General features: G+C 49.2%; 1 protein-coding gene across 5 annotated transcripts in view; it reads left to right on the top strand.

The window, feature by feature from the left end:
- The window catches only part of JADE2 (jade family PHD finger 2), a 65,120-nt gene that overhangs the window by 1,023 nt on the left and 42,312 nt on the right, over window positions 1–21,785 (top strand). For 2 of the 5 annotated variants that reach the window (XM_030459327.1, XM_030459324.1), the window contains exons 2-4: window positions 5,847–5,904; window positions 8,286–8,371; window positions 16,444–16,601. In XM_030459327.1, the coding sequence (XP_030315187.1) occupies window positions 5,847–5,904; window positions 8,286–8,371; window positions 16,444–16,601 (302 nt within the window). Of the gene's footprint in view, window positions 1–2,685; window positions 2,705–4,491; window positions 4,511–5,833; window positions 5,905–8,285; window positions 8,372–16,443; window positions 16,602–21,785 lie in introns of those variants that run through there. The other 3 variants (XM_030459326.1, XM_030459325.1, XM_030459328.1) reach the window with 3 other exon arrangements.

Here is a 21,785-nt window from a genome sequence, read left to right as displayed (position 1 = left end):
AATTTTTGGGTATTTTTTCCCCCAAATTAATGACTGCGGCAGAGCCTGCCCCGCACCCTGCCCGCCGGGAAGAGGGGTGGGGGGGCGCGGAGGGGCCGCGCGCGGCGTTTCCGCGCAGCGTTGCGCGGTACTGGATGGGGGGGGGGGATGGGGGGGTGGGTGTGTGTGTAGCGCGGGGTGCCCGTCTTTCCTTGCCTGGGGCTGGAGGAGCGGAGGGCCCGCGGGTGCGGAGCGGGATGGCGGTGCCCGGGGGCGTGGCGGCTGCCGGCTCCCGCCTGCCTTCCCCTCCCCATCACCCCCCCCCGCCCCGGCCACCGCGCCTCGGGGCTTTCCCCCGAACACCCCCCCCCCCCCCCACCCTCCCTTGTATCATCCAGGGACAAAAACATCCCCTCATCTGCCCGCCCCCGGTGTGTGTGTGGCCCTACCGGGGGTCCCACAGGGCGGCCACCTCGTTCCCCCCCCTCCCCAAGCCGGCCACCTGCCCCCCTCCGCGGGGCTCCTGCCCGCTTCCCGCCGGGATGAGCCGCCCCCGCCGCCGGTCGTGCCCCTTCCTCAGCTTCGCTGCTGGGATGCGGAGCTGGGAGAGCCTCACCTGCCGCCCCCCCCCTTTTCCTTCCCCCCCCTTCCCCCCTCCTCATTCCGATCCGGGGGTGGAGGCAGCGAGCTGGAAGTTGGGAAGCTCTGCAAAGGCGGGGGGTGTGTGTGTGTGTGATATGATGCTGAATTGTCAACCTCGGGTAAAATCGCGGGGAAGGAAAAAAAAAAAAAAAAAGCCGTCAACATTATTATCTCCATACCTGAACATCCTGAGTGCTTTTTGAGTGGGAAGGCATTTTTGACGGCATTTTAAAGAAATAATAATACTAAAAAAAATACCCGGCTCCTTCTCTCAGCACCCACAGTGAAAATTGTTTATTTACGGCTGTGTCCCTCCTACTGCTGGGACATTTCTAAGAGAGGATTTTGCTAGGGGAAAGAAAAAAATAAAAATCAATGATCTCAGCCTTTCTCCCAGGGGTGAGGAACAGGGCTCTTAGGAATGGTGTTTGACCTTTAAGCATTTATTGGCTACTGAGGTTAAAATAAGCTTGAGATAGAAGTAAAAATAGCTTGCAGAAAGGTTAAATCAAAGGCTAAATTTGTTTTTTCTAGGAAAATTGAGGTTGATGTCCGAAAATGAAGGCTTGGGGCAAAGGATGGGGAGGGTCCACGTTAGATCTGTGAGCAGAGAGATGCAATTCATCTGAAGTGTTGGTGGCTACTGGTGGTGGTTGGCACCGAGTTCTGAAAGTTGGTGGACAAGCGGTCCCCAAAGTGAGGTATTTTAGACAAGGTTTGGTCTTTGCCTTTCCCTGGATGCTTGGAACCAGGATCGGAGTGCTCAGAGCTCCTGTTGAATTTCTTTCGAGTTGTGATGCTCAAGAGACCTGCAGGATTGGGGCAGCTGACGGTGTCCCCTGTGTCCCCTCCCTGCCTGCTCCCTCCTGTTCGAAGGCAGAGATGTCCCCCAGTGCCCGCAGTAACCTTGCTGATTACCTGTCTGGGCTCGCTAAAGGAAACAAAAAAAAAAAAAAAAAGAAAAAACAAAAGCTAATTAGAAGGTAACGAGTCATAAGAGGCAAGCAAAGTTATAAACGTGAGTAGTAAAGAAAAAAAACAGAAAAAAAAAATGCCTTTCTAGATGTGGAACAAGGCAAAGCACAGGAAGTAAACGAGGGCTTGTTTTGTTTTAAATGTAAATGAGATGAAATTTTGCCCCAGGGAGCCAAGACAGCCAGCAGAGTTGTTATGGAGGAGAGAAGGAATGGCTTTTCACCTGGGCAGCTGGGTTCTTGCTGGAGACTTTTTGGAGCTGGGAGGCGAGCCCTGCCTGGCAGGGACAGACTGCCAGTTTCCTCCCCAAAAAAAGAGTATTTCTGGGTACCAGTGCATCGTGTCTTCCTGGCTTCCCACTTTTGAGGGCTCCCAGGGAGGTTAAGAAAAGAACAGCTCGGCTTCCCCTGAGATGGTGATGAGGGCAGAGCACCAAGATTTGCTGTTGGCCAGGAGCATCCTTGGGTCAGGGAGATTGTTCTTCTGTTACTGTGAAATTGGGGCTGTGCCTGCGTCGGGGAATGCTGCTGCTCCTAGCTTGGCTCCAAAATTGTTCATGAGAAAAGGCAGCCTTGACGATGACAACCACGGGATAAAAAGCTGGGACCTTCCAGCTCTCCACCCCTTTTCATTACGCTTTCTAACAACCTGCTGGTGTTCCTAGACAGAGGGAAGAAATAGTTAATGCCTTGACTAGTAAAACTATAAAATGAAGGAGCAGCCCATCCATTCCAGCTCATCCTTAAGGTGATGGGACAGCCGGGGTGGGAGTAGGGGTCCATTGGAGTAGGGGACCCCCACTCCCACCCACACCCTCCTGTCCCATCGCTTATGTCCGGAGTGATGTGGATGCCACTGGGGGCACTCGTTTCTATTTGTGTTCCTATTTCTGGGCTGGAAGAGCAAACAGGGAAGTGGTGTGGGTTTTTTTTGGTTGTTTCTTTTTTTTTTTTTTCGGTTATTTTTTTTCTGCAGTCTCATTGCAGCTCACAAACAGAGCAGAGAATTCAGCCGGTGTTTGCTCAAACTGGCACAGGCTCAGAGGTGATGGCACAGGGGACACCGTGCTTGGCACATCCCTCAACGTGTGGGTGAGCGCTGGGAAGAGGTGATGACCCCAAATTATTATTAATTTTTTTTTTTTTTTTTCTCCACTGGAACTTCTGCAGGTTTCTGTGCCTGTCCCCTGTGAACACAGGCATGTATGAATTTCTCCTAGTTTGTTTGCTTCGGTCTTGTGCAAACAGCTCTTGCACATGGTGCTGTGATGCCACCAGGAGCTCTAAATCCCACGTAGATGTGATGGTTGCAGGGAGCTGGGAAAAAGTCAGAGGATTCCCCAGAGCCCGAGGATCCTGGAGGGGTTTGCAGGGGATGAGGTGTTGGTCAGGAGCAGGTGGTTGTTGGCTGGAAAGCTGGCTGAGACATTTTGCTGTAGTGTGGATGGAAGCATGGGAGGAGTGTCCAGGTGGGAGAGGAGCTCAGGATTTGGGGATACGAATCTCTGGGTGTGCTGAAGGGTACTGCTGGCCTTCTTTCTCTCAGGTTACTTGTGCTGGGCAAACTGCATCTCCAAAAGCTCCTCTTCAGCCATCCCCTGCTGTGAGCCAGGACCAGGCAGCCTGAGGGCATCATCTCAGATTTTACCACCAATCCTCTGGCTAATTTTTCCAAGGCCCTGGTGATTTACATTTGTTTAGGTCGATGGAGGGCCATCATCTTCCTTGGTTTAGTATTTATCCCCCTTTCTCAGCTTGAACAAAGGCCATGCCTAACATGTGTTAGTTTTGGGGTTTCCAGACAGGCTGTGCCTGTGAATTTGAGTTGCAGACACTTAAGGGGGATGTTCATTTGTTTATAAAAGAAACCCACATCTGTTTCTGTTTGAATTTTTTTTGTTGTTGTTTTTAAGCAAGCTAACATAGAAACCTTTCCCTTGGTTTCTGGCTCTGTAAAGGCTAGATTTTGGGCCAAGCTTGACCTAACAGTGACCTTTTCAAAGGATTACAAATTTTTTTGGTATTTGTTTATGACTCGAATAATAATGCCATGCAGGGAATGGGTCAGTCAAAGGTGAAATTGGCTTCTAATGTAAACAAGGATTAATTTTTGGAGCAGAGACCATATTTTGTGGAGACTTGAAATGGCACTGTAGCATACCAGTGGACTTGCTCCTGAGAGCTTTCTCTGTGCTAATCTTGTTGGGGTCCTAGGGGTGGGAGGGATGTGGAGGAGATGCTGGGGAGGTGTCAGAGCCATGGCTGACCGAGCCACCATCGGACTTTACAACCCCGATGAGGAAGTAGCTTAATTACCCTTCCTCTACAGTAAATTCCTCTCTTAAATACCATGGGGTTTACTACTGTTTGGCTGCTCAAGGAGTCCCTCAGCAAACACCAACCTCTCAGCAGTGCCCGCAAGTAACCCGTTTGCTGAAAAGACTTGGTTGAGCTCTGAACTTTGTTCAGGGAATGCTCTCCTGGATCCTGCCAGACAGTGTCAGAAGGATTTACTGAAGCAGGGACACTTTTACCTGCAACTTGAGCCACTTCTGTGTCACTACCGTTAGTAGTGAACATGCAAAAGTGTGTTGTGTGGTATAGGAACAGGGTGCAGGGACCAAAATCAGTCCTGAAGCAGTCCCAGTGTCCTGACATCTGTGCTCTGCATGAATCCTGTCCCTTTTTCTGTTCCTTTGAAGGAGAGGGATGTCAGTGACTTGCTGCAAAGGAAAAGATGGGAAATACCAGTACTATTCCTTTGCTTCAGCTCTGGTGTTGTTTTTCCCCTTTGACTTTGGCCTTTTTGGGCTCTGGGACTAGGAACTGCAGGATCAAGCAAAGCATAGCTCCAGTTTTGTGCTCCAAGCCTCTTTGCCACTTCAGACCAGTAGGAACCAGTTTAAAAAGTTCAGGTAGGATTCCCATTAGAAGTAAATTAACTGTAGCTAGGGCTTGTCTGCAATTTAATTTTCCCCTAAGCAAAATCTAATGGCTACTTGGAGCAAGGCGGGTTAATAACATCTATTTCCCTTTGAATCACAGGGTGCGGGGGGAAAAGTATTGATATTGCCATATTCTCAAGGAACATTTTCAGTCGTGTTATGGCAGGGCAATGCCTTACCACAGTAACTTTAGAGAGTTAAAATGTTTATGGTGCTCTGTAGTTGTATCCCTTACAATGGCATGATAAAATATGGCAGTGATGCTGTAAAATACAAGCCTTGCAAGATTTTTTTATATGCTTATGGGCAGCTTTTCCTGTTGTTTGGGGGGAGATAGTGTGCTTTTAGCATGCTACCATGTCTGTGTGCTGCTAGTACCTCCTGTGACTGAACCACACAAAAATAGTGTTTTGTTATCATTCCTACTTTACCATTTGCAGAAGCAGTAGTATGCATACCATGGTGACACCTTCAGGATCTTCCAAAATATCCCATAAAGTACTGGGAAGATTTCCACTTGATTAACATTGTTTCCTGGGGGTGCACTTTAGCTCACAGCCTGTGGGATAGTTGTCTGATCCATGGATAACCTTTTCCCTGGCCAAACCTTGTGTTGTGGACTGCCTTGATCAGCCACCAGCCGTGGGATTAACTACTGGTTGGCTGCTCAAGAGGATGAGTTCCTTAGAGAACGATGTCTTCTTAGCTTGGCTGTGTGACAGATTCACCAGAAGTCTTCAAAGAAGTCAGTAACTTCTGAGTGGGAAGATGAGTCAGAGGGTAAAACCCCAGGCTCCTTGTTACACAGGGGTCCTCTCTGCTCCCTGATTCTTGGACTTCCCCCTGCAGACATAGGCAGAGTAGGTGTAGTTTCCATTCTTCTTTCTGTGCATTTCCAAATTTACAGCCCAGACAGATGGTTCACGGGCTTTGGTCCTCTCTACCAGTTCACCATAGTCCATGATGGAGCATCCTCTGGTGGCAATGGTCTTTCAGCAAAAGAGTTGTTTGGTTGCCCATCCTGCACAGGAAAATTGGCACGCAGGGCTGAGCAATCAGAATGTCCTCACTGTACCTTCTGGGAGCTGGGAAAACTGGTGGAGAAACACTTGACACCCTTCAAGTTTTATAAAAAGCCCTAAAATGATTGTTTTCTTCTGTTTTTTAAGCCCCTGGGTAGCTGTGGGGGTAGGTGCCAGCTGGTGCCAAGGACAAGAGGGCGTGCAGATGCCCAGGATCACAGTGGTTTGGTGCTGGGATGAGTTTTCTGGGCATGAAGTGTAATGTTCAATTTCTTTTGTTACAGATGGAAGAAAAACGACGCAAGTACTCGATCAGCAGTGATAACTCGGACACCACTGACAGTAAGACCTTTAATTCAAGGCTTTGAACGAGATAACTAAACGATTCACCTCCAGCAGGGAAAACACTTGAATAATTACTTTGCAAAAAGAGTGGAGGAGACTGCATTTACTGGGGAAGGCTCTGCAGGATGAATCGGGTGCTGGGCTGGGTTTGTCAGGAGGACAGGAACAAGCTGCTACCAATTTAACTGAGGTTTCTCTGAACTGATGAGGCTGGGCAAGGGAGAGCTGCTGGTGGCAGATGCTAATGAAGCAAACACCCTTTGTAGACAAATTGTCCTGTCCCCTGAGCTGCAGCCTGAGACTCCTTAGCTTGTGACTGGGAAAGTTCTTGTCCTTGTACAAGCTCAGATCTCAGCTCAGAGCCTCACTTGAAGTCCTTGTAAGCATGTGTTTGCCAATTGCTTATGTGCATGGGGTAATTTCCTCCTGTTCAGCCACCTAAGGATAGTCACTGTTAAATAGCCCAATCAGTGGTTAAATTTGTTGCCTCTCCATGAAAACATCTTTACATAGTTGAACCTGGAGGTGTCCTGCTTTATATAAACCCAACTATCATCATTATTATACAAAGATATTTAGTTTATTATTTATTATTACTTAATATATAGAGTTGTTTGGTTTTGTTTTAAATTATAGTAACACTTATGGATTAGAAATAAAGGTTAGTAGCATCATCATCCTAGGACATTTCAGGCTTTAGCTGCCCTTGCCCTGTGGAGGTGTTTGGGGTGGTGATGGTACTCCTCCAGTTAGGATGTTTTTACTAGGAAGGAAGTTTTTACTGGAGGCAGGCTAAAACCAGAGCTGCATTGTTCCCTTCTTGCAAGCTCAAGAGTGCCATGGGAGAAGGGATAAAGCTCAAGCCAGCAAAGCTTGCAAGCCCATACTTGCTTTTTAACATCTACCTCACTTCATCCTCATTCAGGAGAGTACAGAAGCATGTGCTCCACAATAACCACGAGCAAATTTTGGCTATAAATAGAGCACTTTTCCTCTCCTGCTTATTCCAGGGTTTCACCCACTGCAGACATACCCCAGTGCTGCCTCAGTGTTCGCTCCCCTCCAGGCACTGGTTAATCCCCTATCTGAGCTCTGGAGTTTCCTACTAGTTGCTCTTGGTTTCTTACAGATGTCACAGTAATTTCATCTGGGCTGTGCTGGGAATTTGCTTTCCACACTTCACAGGATCTGGCTGCTGGATATCCCAGAGCGCAAAGAGACTTTGCTAAAAACACCAAAACTCCTGGGCCTTTCCCTTAACAGGATGATGGGGAGATTACAGGGGGTTATGGAAAGGCTGATCTTGCTAGGCTTGGCTGCTGTTCCCACAGCTTTAGCCAAAAAAAAATTGTCAGTGTGAACTGAGTTTGCACCATCACAGCCGATGGGAACCTGGTGGTTGGCTGCAGGAGACCCCCATCCTGCTGGAACCCTGGTGGGAGGGGTTGGGGACTGAGCCATGCCATGCTTACTGAAATAATTTCAGGCTTGCTTCTCGTAAAATCAACCCTCTTCCTCTCCAAAAGGGGTTTGTTTTGGAAGCTGTGCTCCAAACTTCCCATCTCCTAATCCCCAGATGCTTTTGGGGCTGAGCTGGCTTTGCTGCCGTCTGGGGGTGAGGTACCTTTAATCGCAGTGTTAAAGAACATGGGTCTTATCTCTCTTGGGCTTGGATATTTCTGCTGCAGGTGATCTGTCAAAGCTGTTGACAAATGTTCTCCTGTAGGATAATTGTAAACAAAGTGACCACCTTCTTTTTTTTTTTTTTTTTATGCCTCTGCTGGTGGCATGTTCTCTGAACCTCCCTGGTTGTAGCTCCAGTTTGTAGATGGAGAAGAATAAGCAAGGTGGAAATTATGGGCTCCATATCTTGGTAGAAGCTGTGGATCTGCTGCTGTAGGGCTTTGAGGAGCTCACCAAGTAAAGCAGCATTTTGTGGGACTTCTGCCCAAAATTTTAGTCCTGTTCTGGACCAAAATGATGAAAAAAAAAAAAGTTCTTATGTTGAGTACAACTTAATGTCATCAAGCCTAACACTGCAGGGGGACTAAGTTTACTGTGCTGGTGGAGGAAAGGGTGTTTCCCACCATGCAGGTACCACACCTGGTTCAGCCCTGCTCAGCTTCCAGCCTGGAGCCCCTCCTGAAGTTCTTGCTTGCCACTTCTCCATCATTTTTGGCATTTGCTTCTGTGCATGGGTTGTTTTTTCCTATCCAGCCACCCAAGGATGGAAATAATGCCACATCAAGGTATCATCACCTCAGTGGTTACCCAAAGCATTGGTTGAGGCTCTGGAATGATCAGTGGGGCTCGTGATAAAGTTATGGACAAGGTCTTGTCACTTTTCCAGCTAACCTGTCTCTGTTGCCTCGTTGCAGGTCACACCACGTCCGCTTCCAGATGCTCCAAAATTCCAAATACCAAATCCACCTGGTCACGGCAGAAGGAGAAGAAGCCCTCTGAGGTATGTGAGCTTTTAGGCTTTAGCCAAAGGAAATTCCCCCCTCACTGAGGCCATACTTGCCCAGATGTGGTGGCAACCAGAGGGTGCCAGGACAGGGAATCCTCCAAGAAGGCAGAGCTCACACTGCAGAGCCTCAGTTCCCATGGTGGTGCCCACTTCTGCTTTGTGGTCACCTCTGCTAGGAGGGAGCTGGTAGAGGTTGTTGGTACTTGGTGGGCATGTTGGATGAAGGATCTTTTTGCCCTCTCCATGGGGACCATGGTCCCCCAGGAGGGATTTCTGGTGATGCAAGTGTGGAGAGGTTGAGTTTGTTGGGACTGGGAGGTCCCATGGTATGGAGATGGCTACATGCTGAGGTTTGAGTTCCCTGGCATTAATGGTTCAGGTTATAGCACTGGTGGCAGGGGAGGGTGGTTGGGTGGTGTGAAGGCTCCTCCCCATGAACAAGTGGGAGGTGCAGATTGCTGTGACATGAGGGACATGTCACAGCACAGCTCAGGTGCAGATGATGTTGTGTTGCTTTCTTCCTTGCCACAGGGCTTAAGGGCATTGAACCAGGGCTGTTGGTGTCTGACCTTGCTGCAGGGTTTTCCCTCATTCCTCCCTGCAGCCCTGTCCACCCTGGGGTCATCACACAGGTCACTCCAGCCAGCTCTGGGGTGCAGGATCTGCCTTCCCTGAGGAGCATGGTGGAAGGGACACTGCTGTGCCCTGTTTCTCCTTGCGTGCCTTGGCTTCTTTTCCACTAGACATGGAAACTATACCAGGCATGAGCTGCTGTTGTAGCAACCTCCCTGTTTAGCAGTGGTCAGTTTCCCTTGAAGAGCAGTCTGAGCAAAGCCAGAGGGACATTGTTCTCACATTCCCTTTCCTGTGGACCAGGAATCTGGAGTCAAACAAGAGCTAAGTTTAGAAGCAGGTGAAGCTGCCATGACAGGCTGGAAATTCTTTCCCAGGCCTTCTGCTTCTCCCTGAGTCTGTGCCCCCTGGTAACATCCTCCCTTTGCATCAAGCTGAGTAGAGATTTTTAGGTTTTTCTGTGGTCACCACCTGCATTGCAGCCATGCTTGCCTCCTGTCACTGTGACATATTTGTGTCAATGCATCTAATGTGTTGGCAGGGGACAGGGACTTAAAAAAGTTCTGAGTTGCTCGTGTCATGGGTGAAAAAACAATAGAGAGAGGTTTAAAAGCTGTTATTACCAGCTAAGGTAATTGGAAACACTCCCAAGAGCAAAGAACCTGGGATGCAGATGTCCCTGGCTGCTGAGGAGGCTGGGCATTAGGGTGGGAAATGTCATTTTTTGATTATAGAGGTGTCTCTTGAAATGGGTGAGGGGATGGAGGGATTCTGGGAGCTGAATCCCATGTTGGAACAGCAAAGTGCTGAGGGCATCTCTTCCTCCTGGGACACAGTTACCCTCCCTGAAATAACTGCCCAGGTTGGCTGTGTCGGTGCCTTCTAGAGTCCTGTGGAGATCTGGTTAGATGTGCCTGGATGTCACTTGTGCCACATGTAGCATCCTGCTGCTGCTTAGTAAAGTTCTCCTCCAGAAGAGCCTACATCAGGACTTCTCTTTCCACATTGCTGGTACAGACACCGTTTTGTCTTTATTCTGAATTAGCTTAAATGAAAACTCCAGCTAGGAGTTCCCCTGGTTGATAATGAAATTGCTGGATATAATCCTGAGCTGAGACCACAACTGAAAATTCATCTGTGCTTTATGAAGGATGTTGAGACAACAGCTGGAGTGAAAACTGGATCTTAGTCCGTGGCATCTGGGGAAGATGTCAGATGTAGGACCAGCACAGGCCAGGCTCATCCCTCTGCTTCATGCTCCCTTCTGCCCAGAGTATGGTTCTCAGGGAAATGTAACTCTGGAACAAATAAAGTGGAGCAAAAGGTTAAGAGTGCCCAGCTTAGCAACAGTTGGGACAGAAAGTGAACCCTGGTGTGTTATCTGAACTGAAACTCCAGGGGAATTTGGGGAGGCAGTGGGTAATTGCTGAAGTTGGAGTTTGGCCAGGATGCTCAGGATGACAAACCATCTCGGGGAGAACTTGAGCACATGGGACCAGGCCAGATCTCAGCTTTACTTCCCTTGCCCTATAGCTCCTCCGTGGCTGCTGGCATCCAGGTCTGCTTGAATCCAGCTCCAGGTGGGGTAAGGACAGCATGGACTGTGCCTGGGCTTGACATCAGATTGACCTGTGCAGCAGGTCCAGGTATAGTGATGATTTGGAAGTTGCTCAGGTGAGGACTGATTGTTGAATTTAATCCACAACATCATCTTCCAAACTTTTCCATGAGTGGCCCAGCTCCGTGAACCCACCTGGTCTGGATCACCATTTGGCACATCCTGGAGGATTTCTCACAGGAACTCTAGAAGATTTTAGGCACAGGCTGGGATGGGCATCATTGTGGTCCTGCTGGAGCAAGAAGTGTAGAACAAGTGATACCACTCTCAATTCTATTTCACTGAATTACCTTTCTCTTTGCTGTCCCATTGAGGATGGAAAGCATGGGGGGGTAACTGGGGAAGTGAGATGAATGTTTTATCAGATGTTGGACCTCTCTGGGCAAGGTGTGGAGAGTCCAGGCAGGTCCTGAGGGGTGGTGGTGCTGGAGGATAGAGGAGTGGGGGTTGTGTGTCTGGGGGGTTTGTGTGCTGGGGGGAACCTGCCCTTCTTGAATTTGTGTTGTTGCTGCCGTCTGTGTTCCCCCTGACAGCCCAAGCAGGAGAGAAAAAATCCCTCCAAAGTATTCATGTTCCCGTAGTTATTAGCCAGGTCAGGGGGTGATGTTTATTATGAAAGACTCTGTGAGAAGGGATTAACTACACACATTAAAAACCACCCAATACAAGGCATCTGGAAAAACAAGCTTCTTAACATGGAAAAGTACTGAGCTGTTTGTAAACATCCGCCACGGGGGCCATTGCCAGGGAGGGTGATTATATTTATCTGGGCCTGTCACAGGGCTCTGCCCGGGCTCTTGCCTGATGGGTCCCAGGCACCAGGCCTCTGTTTCAGCTGTTTTCCTCATGAAGGGGACATTTGTCCTCCTTCTCCCCACACCTGGGCAGCAGAAACCTCAGGGCAGAGCCCCGGTGTGATGCCAGCAGTGGGCATGGCTCCTGCCCTGCCTGTATGCAGAGGGTGTTCACAGACAGCTGCCAACAGCTGGTTCTGCAGTGATAGTGCTCTACCCATCTGGTCATTTTAATTAATCTTGTTAGAGCTTGTTTGTCACCCAGCCTGGCCTCAAACAGAGCGTGGTGGCCCACCAGGAGCCCTGTGAGGAGATGCTGGTGATGCTCCCAGTCCCAGGAGCTGGAGGGAAGGGGGTGCTTGCTCAGGTCCTCCCAGCCTTGGATGCTGCATTTGCAGCAGGGAACATGACTTGCCTGAATTTGGGATTTTTGCATCTTTTAGTGGCTCCTCAGTGTTATCCTGCCCCCAGCTACAGTGCTGCTAGGGATGTGAGCCAGGCAGTTTGATGGCAGTCATCATGGAGCGAGTCAACTCGCTCCTGTTCCTGACAGGGAGCAGTTGTCAGTGTCTGAGGAGAGGATATAAGAACAAGGCAAGTGTGTAATGATGGTCACTGGCTCCATCTGTCACCTCCCAGCCACCCATGGCCTGGGGACTCCCTGGGATGCTGCGTTTGAGGCTTTGCCTGCTGGGTTGGTCATCAGCTCAACTGTTTTATCCTGGGGGGAGGTGGTAAATAAACCTGATTTTTTGTGCAGCCCCTCCAACCACCCCTTTTCAAAGCTGGAGAGCCCTGTGCAGCCCCATTATCTCCTCTGTGGGTGGTGGTCATCTCGTTGGACATCCTCATCACCCTTCTCCTCCAGTCCAGACCCTCTGGAGACCAGGGGCCCACAGCTGCAGGCAGGTTGGAAGATGAAGGGGAAACCTCAAATTTATACGGTTTACATTACTTTCTGCTTGCCTCATTTAGATTTTACTTCCGTGTTTTGAAAGATGCTTTTTTTTTTTTTTTAATATCACTTTATGAGGATTTAACCCTTTTGAATAAACATCCTCATGGTTTCCCTTCTAAAAATGCAGTAGGTCTTGGGTTTTTTTCCCTGCAATAGAGATAGAATGGCCTTGTGCAATGTGATTTTAGTCTCTGGGCTCTCCATACTTGTAGAAGTGGTTTTATGAGTATGGCCAAGCAAGACTGGACATGCTTTTACTGGGCTGGATGAGGAGAAAATCCGTCTCTGTTGAAAGGTTTGACTGCAGTGGCTTTGTCACTTTTCCCAAGCTGGCATGGGGATAACAGATTAATACCATTGTCTTCTGAATGCTGAGAAGGGCCAGACAAAAATGCTTCTTGTTCCTATTTTAAATTCTGTTGTTCATTGACTCTTTAACATTCAGCATTTCGAGAGGAAACAAGGCTAGATGACGAGATAGCAGGCTGGCTCCCAAATGAACATGGGAGTAAGTATTTTTTCTCCCCACAGGCAGATGATACTGCTGCTTACAAACACACACCAAGCATCACCACATTCTGCAGCCTTTCTATCCAATATCTCTTCCTGTCTCGTTTCAGAGAGGGCTGAAAAAGCCCCAGTTTTAGAGAAGGGAAATAGTTGTGTTTGTTTTCAGGGGAGGTTGGAGGGGAGTGGGTCAGGGCAGGGGAGGGCTGCACCCACTGAAGTGCCTGCTCAAGCTGATATGAAGACAGTTTGTACAACCAAAAACTATTCCCAGGGCTCCCATTGTTCCCGTTGTTTTCTCTTTCTTGAAAGAATCCTTGTGACTCATGAGCTACAGCAAACAATTTAATGCTGGAGAGAGTGAAAGGCTAATGGTGCTGGCTGGAAATGAGGAGGGAGCCCTGCAGAGGAGGCAGCTGGAGAGTCCCCCCCATGTCCTGATGTGGATGGAGCAAGGGGGTTGTGGCCAGAGGGTGCACAGGACATGTCAGTCAGCACTGAAATTCTTTGGGGAAAAAAAGAGTTTTGAGCCAGAACTTGTTTCCTGGCTGAAACAAGTTGACCATGAGGAATGGTGTCCTCAGGAGTATTTTTATCAATCCTTACTCTTCATCCATCCTCTAATATCCACAGGCACCTGCATTTAGTGTGCCGTAGCCTGTTGCTCTGTGGGAAGGTGGTGATGGGTGCCATGGGACATGGTGACAACGTGGGCTGGGGTTTCTCCATGTGTGTTTCTCCTGTTTGGGCTCTGGGGCTGCATGAGCACCCCCACCCCCTTCCTGCTCCTTCACTATGAAGTACAGAGGCAAAATGTCACACAATTTTGTGATTTCATTTATTTTTTTCCTGTCTTCAAAACTGATGGTAGTGAGGGGGGCCAGGCTTGGGGCATGGAAGGGGGATGTGTCTCCAAGCATGGCAGGAACCTTTTCCAGGTTCTCAAGTGAGCAGAGGTAATAAAGTGAATGCCTGGGTGTGGCTTTCCCTGTTGTCAGCAGATCGATAGGCAATAAACTGGATCCTACTGCCAGGCTGGAAGGGGAGGACTGAGCCAGGGCAGGGTTTGGGGGGGAGCAGGGCAGTGGAGCCTCGGAGACAATTTGTCAGCTCCCGTGGACGGGGAGAAACAGTAAACACTCTTATTGAGGGAAAATTGCTTGTTTTCTGGTACCCAACTTTCTCTTCACCGCCAGGTCCTTGGTTCATCAGTGCCCAATTTATCCTTTATTTGGTTTTCATAAATAATTCAGAAGAGTTTGAGTAGAATAATTGAGTCTTTTCCCAACCCTAATCCCAGACAATTCAAAACAAAACGACATTTAGATTACAATTTGAGCGTATTAGCTGTTGGGAGATTTCCAGACAACTGATCTGCTTTCCTTTACAATTTTGGTGCCGTTCTATCATTTCTGAAGTGTTCTGCTTTGATAGTTCATAATTTGAGCATTTCCGGTTCTCCGTGAAAAGACAAGAGGCAGGGCTGTGATAAAGTGTGTGCGGGATGCTGTTGGATGGGTGAGCTTATCTGTTTTCCAAGAAGGACTAAATAAATGAAGTACTGAGATTGCAAATCTAGCCTGCAGTGTGCCTTATCATCTTCAGGGAGATAGATACTATCGTGCTTATTTGGCTGAAAATTAAAATTGAAGCTTCTATGTTGATGGGAGCTGAAAAGCCTGAAGGGATGAATTTGGGGAAGACTTAATGCTGGAGAACACAAGCTTGGGAGCCACACCGTGCAGAGGGGAGAAATGGCAGTGAGGGCTGATCCTGTTGCTGTGCTCTTCAGTGTGGAGGCTGTGAGGCATGTGGTGGTGTTTGCTGGAGGGTTTTCCATCCCTTGAGGTTGTTAAGAAGCTTTGGTGAGGCTGGTTCTGTGGAACAGAGTGGTGGTGAGCAGCATGGGATGCTCCCAGGACTCCTTGACCTTGCAACCAGTTGAGAGTTCTAAAGAAATTACCCATCAGTAGTTATAGATAAAGCAAAATTTGTTAATTTCGTTGGATGGAGATGTTTTATTTCTTGCTTATGGACAGCAGCCCTTGGCAGGGGACCAGGGCTTCCCAGAGGCATTGCTGGCCCCTCCTTCATGTTCTTGGAGGAATTGTGTAGATGGATATGGTGTATATCCCATGGTGTGGAACAGGGTGTCCTCAGGAGGCAACTGAGTTGGTGGTGAGGGAGGTGGATGGCAGGGTCCAGTCTGGGGAGCTTTGAATACCCGTTGGGTGCCCAGTGCCTTTGGAGACCATTCCTAGTTGGCTTTGCCCATGAATCTCAAGAGCAAGCCTCTCCAAAGTAGTGGTTTTTGTAAAAATTTTGCAAATGGAGCAGTGCAGATGTGCTGCTCCTGCCCTGGTGCTGTTTGCCAGAGCAGGGAGGTGGCACTGTCCCCCTCTGCTGTCTTTGACCAGATATGGAGGTACATGAGCACCTGTCACTTCTTATGTTTAATTATCATCTATCTTAATTATTTTTCTTTAATTTATGACACTGCCAGTGTATTAAAAGCTTACTGTGATGCCTGTGACCATGCGTTTGTAGCACATAAAGACTTAAAGGAACCTGATCTTCCTCAAACTGAACCTAATTTTGACTGTAATATGTCGGCTGTTAATTATCTTTGTTGAAGGATGCTCTGAGACTGTGTCTGGCTAACTCAGATCAGGTTTATATGGACAGAGTCAAAAATGTCTCCAGGCAGCTGTGTTGAGAGGAAGGTACCAGTGAAATTCAAAGAGGTCCCACCTTAGAAAAGGTTGTTTATGTGTTGTATTTACCTCTAATTGGGTTAGCAGTTGAGACTCTGAGGATTAAACCAACTGACCTAAATACTGGTCTCAGTGGTCTTAGTTAATGTCTAGTTTCCTGCATCTTAGCCAATTTGGTTTCCCAAAGCATGTTATCTTCGTTATCAAAAGCATAAAGCCACACTGGATCAGTTCTGGTGGTTCTGACAAAGCAGCCCTCACTCTGGAGGCCACGTTCTGCAGAGATGAAACGGGGAGGGGGACACCTGAGCCCTCCCGGCCCTGCTGCAGGGGACAGAGAAGTAGGAACGAGATGGTGTCCAGGCATGATTGCTGGCACCATCAGTTATAATTTCAGCTAATAGCAGATGGTAGAGAGGAGGCCTCATCCATTCTCGTTTACAATTTATTTTTATGCTGGAAGAGGCAGGAAAATGCAGGGAAAATGCTCTGTAGGGACAGAGGTGAGGTGGAGAGGGAGCCCAGTCACTGTCCCTGGGGTGGAGGATTTTCACAAGATGAGGAGGTCAATGTCCATCTCATGAGAGGTTTATTGGGTCAGGCAAAATCTCCCTGGGTTTGGCTGTGGAAGTGGCAGGCACCTAGATGTCCAGTGAGTTGTGTTTGTTCCAGCTCTGGCTGCCTGCGTTGTCCCTTTGGCTCCTGGTGTGCAGGAACTGGTACCTGATGGGGCATGGATCCCTTACGAGAAAGCAGCCCATCATTTCTTTGACATTATTTTCGGTCCATGTCTTGGCCAAACTTGCACAATCCGTGGCTGGATTTCACATCTGGAGAGGGGGGTTGCAGTCCAGCCTTTGCCTGCCTCTTCACCCTGCTTGTTGTTTTCTTTTCTGCTCCAGGTTTTCCGTACGGATCTGATCACGGCCATGAAGATCCCTGACTCCTTCCAGCTGAGCCCTGACGAGTACTACGTCCTGGCTGATCCCTGGAGGCAGGAGTGGGAGAAGGGTGTCCAGGTGCCAGCAAGTGCTGAGGCCATCCCTGAGCCTGTGGTCAGGTAAGCCAGCTGGGTCCTGACCTCCAGGTCCCCACCACGGAGTCCTCTTTGGTGCGAAACAGCTCGGCGAGCATGCAGAGGGATTGCATGGGATCCCTGGGAGGTGCCTGGGGACTTCCTGCTGTATCAAAGGGAGGATAAAAAAAACAGAAAACCTCTCAGAATGTCAGCTCCTGCCTGGCTGGTTTAAGTGTCTCTGTCTTGGTTGAACTGATGGTGTTAGGGGTGTGGGAATTGGCCCTTAAATTTAAAACTTCCCTCTTTACTTCGGGCTTATTGGGAATGTGTCGGGCATGCTGAGGCTCTGGGCTTGGGAAAAAGAGCCCAGCAAACAGGCAAGCATCTCCCCAGGCTTTGTTTATCATCCTACATGGGTGTCTCATTATAAAACTATTTTAAAATAGGGAATTGAGTTTTAAAATAGACACTTAAACCAGCTGCTCAGGCAGGAAAGAAACGTGGGGGGTGAGCTGATACTCGTTTGCCACATGCCGGGGATTATCCCAGGGCAAAGTGGCAGTGGAAATGGTGGTGCTGCCAGTGGGGGGGGGTCAGGAAGAGACCCCAGAGCCTGCAGGATCGGACCCAAAAAACTCAGAGGGTCATAGCCCAGAACTCGTGGGGTTTGCAGATGCTGTCATGGTGTGTGATTCTCAGTGTGCATCCTGCTGGAGTGCAGCATCGGTGGGATGCTGGGGCTGCAGGGGGTCCAGGAGGGTTTGGCTGAGGGGTTTGGGGAGGGTACTAAAGCCCAGCAGAGGCTCCTCTTGTCCCAGGGCTAGAGCAGCTGCTGCTTCTGCAGCTGCTGACCCTGCTGCTGAAGTAAACTTTTGTGTAGGCTCCCCCTCCTCCTCCCCTCCCCCGGGGTAAAAGGGAGAAGGAAATGGAACTTTAATGAGGCTGAGCACATCAAAAGGGAAGTTGTAAAGGGGGCTGTTGAGTTGATTTAATCCTTGGGAAAAAAAAAACCAAAAACAAAAAACAAAACAAAAAAACCCCAACCCCAGTGTGTGGAATATCTTTTTTTAGTTGTCTTTGATAGCTAACCACAGTCTGGCCTCTCAAGGGCTCTGCTCCCCAGCTGAGGGCTTGCCCTGGTTCTATTTCCAGCTGAAAAGTGATAGCTGGGTGCTGGCTGGGCTGCTGGTGCCCATGGGCTGCCAGCATGGACCACAGGCTGCCCGTGGGCACTGCTTCTCTGTGTTCTCTCCCCTGAGGTTTTGCCTCCCACACGCTAGAGGTGTCCCTCTGCTCTTCCCTAAACCCTTGGGTTTATGAGTCCCCTGTCCTCCTTGTTCCTGCACAGGGATGCTCCTAAAGCGATGCCTGGAGCAGGTTGTCCCCTCCCCCAAGGTTCTCATCTAGCCTGTTCTGCTCTTTCTCAAAATCTTTCCCATTTCTTTGGGCTGCTATCCTGTCTCCTCTCACTCCTCTAGCTAGAACAGATCCATTCATTTGAAGTTTTCATCAAAGGGTGTTGGTTTCTTTTTTAATTCTGGAGTTGTGAATGTTTTGTTTGCCTTCCAGGCTTCCCCAGCTTTTGTTTGTCACCACAGGGACATGCCCCAGGCTTCAGAGGGGACAGCAGCCACCCCAGTGCAGCCTGGTGCTGTGCACACCTCAAGGCTTAGATCTCACATCCACCCTCAGATCCTTCTTTGAAGAATTCCCCAGTTCTTAGGGTTCTTTTGCTCATAGTTGATTATTCTCATCATTGGTGCTATTCCCTAATGCTTGATGAATTCTTTTTGTGATAGTTCCAGCTCTTCATTTGGTTCCTCTGTGCCATTTTGAGTTCAAGCCACGCTCTTCAAAGAGTTTGTGGCTTCCCTTTCATTGGAGTTAAATTCATCAGGTGGAGGAATCCTGGCCCTGCAGAGGTCTTGGCACAGCCCATGGACATTGGGGATCATCTCCTGATGGGCAGTGTTGAAGCCTTGCTATGTCAAGATGGGTTGTACCTGCTCCTCTTCTGTCCACCCATGGCTTATTTCAAATGCTCCTTACCACATATTATTCTCCATTTGGATTTCTTCAGCCCCTCTGGGTTGTGACATGTCCTGCTCATCCCAGGCTGCTGCAGGATCATGCTGCTCACCCTCAGCTTTACCTTCCTTTGGTGTCTTCCTCTTCTGTCTTGCATCATGTCTCATCTGCCTGAACCACTTCTCTTTGCTGGCAAGATACCAAGTGTGACCTGAAGGGCTTTGTCCTCTGACTGAAGCCTGTTGAGGATGTTTTGCCTGTTGGAGTGTGATGTGAGTGGAATGAAGAGCTGATTTCACAGCAGCATTAATGGTTGCACCTGCTTTGTGGCCATGATGCATGTCCCAGGGGGACGAGCAGTGACACTGCCAGATTCTTTTTAATCAAGACATCATCTCTCCACATGCACACCAGAAGGTACAGCAGAGGTAGGGGTGCTGCTCCCGAGCTGTCCACCCTCTGGTAGCATCCCTGCCCTCTCTGTTCTCCTGCTGGGATCATCCAGGAGAGAGATGGAGATGATGGAGCTGGGGATGGAGAGGGCAGCATTGGGGCTGCCAAGGACAGCTGCAGACTGCAGTCCTTTGCCTGTCTCCTGAGCTTGCAGCTTGTTCTCCTTTCAAGAGGTGTTGAGTATTTTCTCACAGGAGATGACTACATTCCACCTGCCTAAAGCCAGCAGCCTTACAAGGTCTTAACAGCTCCATTTCCCTCCCTAGTTTAATTGCTTTATTTGGCCCCATCTCCACCCTGGGTACCTGGCTGGTCCCACCTCAGCTGCAGCCCCATGGGCTTTTCTCCTTTTCATTCCAAACTTGCTTTTTTGAATGAAAAATGTGACATAAATGCTACAGGATCCCTGTTCCTTTCTCTGCTGAAAAAAAATCCCAGCACTGTTTTTTTTTTTTCTGTAATTTAGGAATTGTAGAGCCCAGCAGCTGTTGGGCCCAGTGTTTTGCTTTTCAACCTTCATCTCCAAGGTGAGACAGAGCATCCTGCCCTTCCTGCAGCAGGGGATGGATGCCCATAGGGACCTAGTTCTAATATTGTCACTCCTGACAACCATTTCCGACTGACATTCCTAGAAAGAGGCATTGGGGTGGGGGGAGAAGGCTCAGGGACTGGAGAGAGGACACTGCAGCCCTGGGGCTGGGTCCTGGGCACAGTAGGGAGCAGGTTTTGCAGCGGAAGGTGTGAGAATCACTTCCCAGTCAAGGATCTCACCCTCCAAAAGGTGCCTCGACTGCAGCTGCTGTTGCTCTTTTCATCTCCCTCCTTGGGCACTTGGAAACCAGCTCTTCTACCTCGAGGTTTTATGCCTCCAAAGCTGAAAATCAGATAATTTTTTTGTATCTTATTTTTTGAAACATTTTCTTTTCCTGGAGTGCTGAAATGTCAAAAGCAGGGAGTGCAGCAGAAGAGCTGTATTTTAAGGAATGTTTTCCCCAGAAAGCAACTGGCTCAAAATGCCTCCACTAAGAACTACCTTAAACTGGAAGGTCCTTTCTGGGTTAGCACAAATTGCAGGGCAGAAGAGGTAGGGAAAGAGGTGCAGCATCTCCTAGCTGGGTGTCCCAGGGGACAGAGAGAACTGCTGGTGAGCACCTGGGATGATGGGATGGTGCAGGACATGAGCTGCTCCCTCACCATGATTATTTCTGGCTGAAAGGGTTTTTACGTTGTAGGGAGACACACAGAGCTTGAAGGGCTCCAGTGTGGTAAGAAAAGGAGCTCGTGGTAGGATGAGAACAGGGGAATGAGGAGGTGAGGTGAGTTTCTCTCTGCATCCCAGGTTACACCTGGGATGTGGGTAGTGTTGATGCTGCACCCATCCCACCCATGTGATAACAACCCATCCCACCTCTTTTAGAGCCTGAAGCTGAAGAATCTCCACCAGTTTTTTTCATAACTAGAGATGAGCTTTCCAGCCCCTGGGTGAGCTCTGCAGTTATTTCACAAATGGGTAAACTGAGGCACTGAGATTTCTACCATGAGTCAGTGGTACAGCAGGTGTGAGGTCCCAGTCTGGTGTGGGATCAATGCTGGAGGATCTCAGCACATCTTGAGTTGAAGGATTAATGGGAAGAGTTACCATGACAGTTGTGTAGCATCAGTGCTGCTCCTTTGTAAAGAGGAAGGAGAAGCTTTGTCTTCCCATGGTCTCACCATGATACACCCAGGAGGAAAGTGGACCTGGGTGGTTTGCTGTGGGTGCCCACAGGAGGCTGTGAAGCCCTTTTTGCAGAGCAGATGTGCAGGGACCTGGCCTGGGCTCATCATACTTTGCTTTCTACAGCTGTGTGGAAAGAGGTTGTAGGGAGGTGGGTGTTGGCCTCTTCTCACAAGTAAATAACAATAGAACCAAAGGAAATGGCCTGAAGATTTGACCAGGCTGGGTATTAGGAAGAATGTTTTTAGTGAAAGAGTGGTCAGGCTCTGGAACAGGCTGCTCAGGGAGGTGGTGGAGTCACCATCCCTGGAGGGTTTGAAAAATCATGTAAATGTGGCACTGCAGGACATGCTCTATGGGGCATGGTGGGTTTTTCTGGGTTGATGGTTGGACTCTGTGATCTTAGAGGGCTTTTCCAACTATGACAGTTCTGTGATTCTGTGATGGCAATACTGGTGCTGTGCAGAGCAGCCCATTGAATTCCATAAAGCAGCAGCACCTGCATCATCGGTTTCGTGCACCTGCGTGGCTTTCAGTTCCTCTTTTATTTAATGATTTAATGTTCCTGGCACGTAGCTACTTCCCTGGGCTGAGAGGGATGCAGGCAGGATCTTGAAGTGGCTCTTGGATCTCTCATGAAGCCACATTAGGATGTGCTGAAGATTTTGTTCCCTGTGAATGTGCACACAGCGGGAGGACGGGCAGGAAGGCTGCTCCTTGCTGGAAGCCTTCCCAGATATTCTTGGCTCTGCAGATCTCTACTTGCATCGTCGCCGTGGCCCTGGTTCAACAGAAAACAGAAAGCTCTGCGGCAGCAGGAGAGGCAGAACCAAGCTCGGCGAGCACCGGCAAACGCCGTCTGCCACCTCGGCGTGGTGTTGGTGTCACCACCCTCCTCCACCAGGTCCCCCCCTTGCACCCACAGGCAGGTGAAGCAGCTCCGTGGTGCTGGGGGTCTGCCCCGTGTTCATCTCTGCTGCTCTTTGGTGTCCTCCAGCCCCACAAGGAGTTGCCTCAACACCTCCTGA

The sequence above is a fragment of the Calypte anna genome, chromosome 13, assembly GCF_003957555.1.
Source record: "Calypte anna isolate BGI_N300 chromosome 13, bCalAnn1_v1.p, whole genome shotgun sequence".
Taxonomy (NCBI): domain Eukaryota; kingdom Metazoa; phylum Chordata; class Aves; order Apodiformes; family Trochilidae; genus Calypte; species Calypte anna.
Note: the sequence above shows the minus strand (reverse complement) of the source record. Positions and strands in the feature narration are given on the sequence as shown.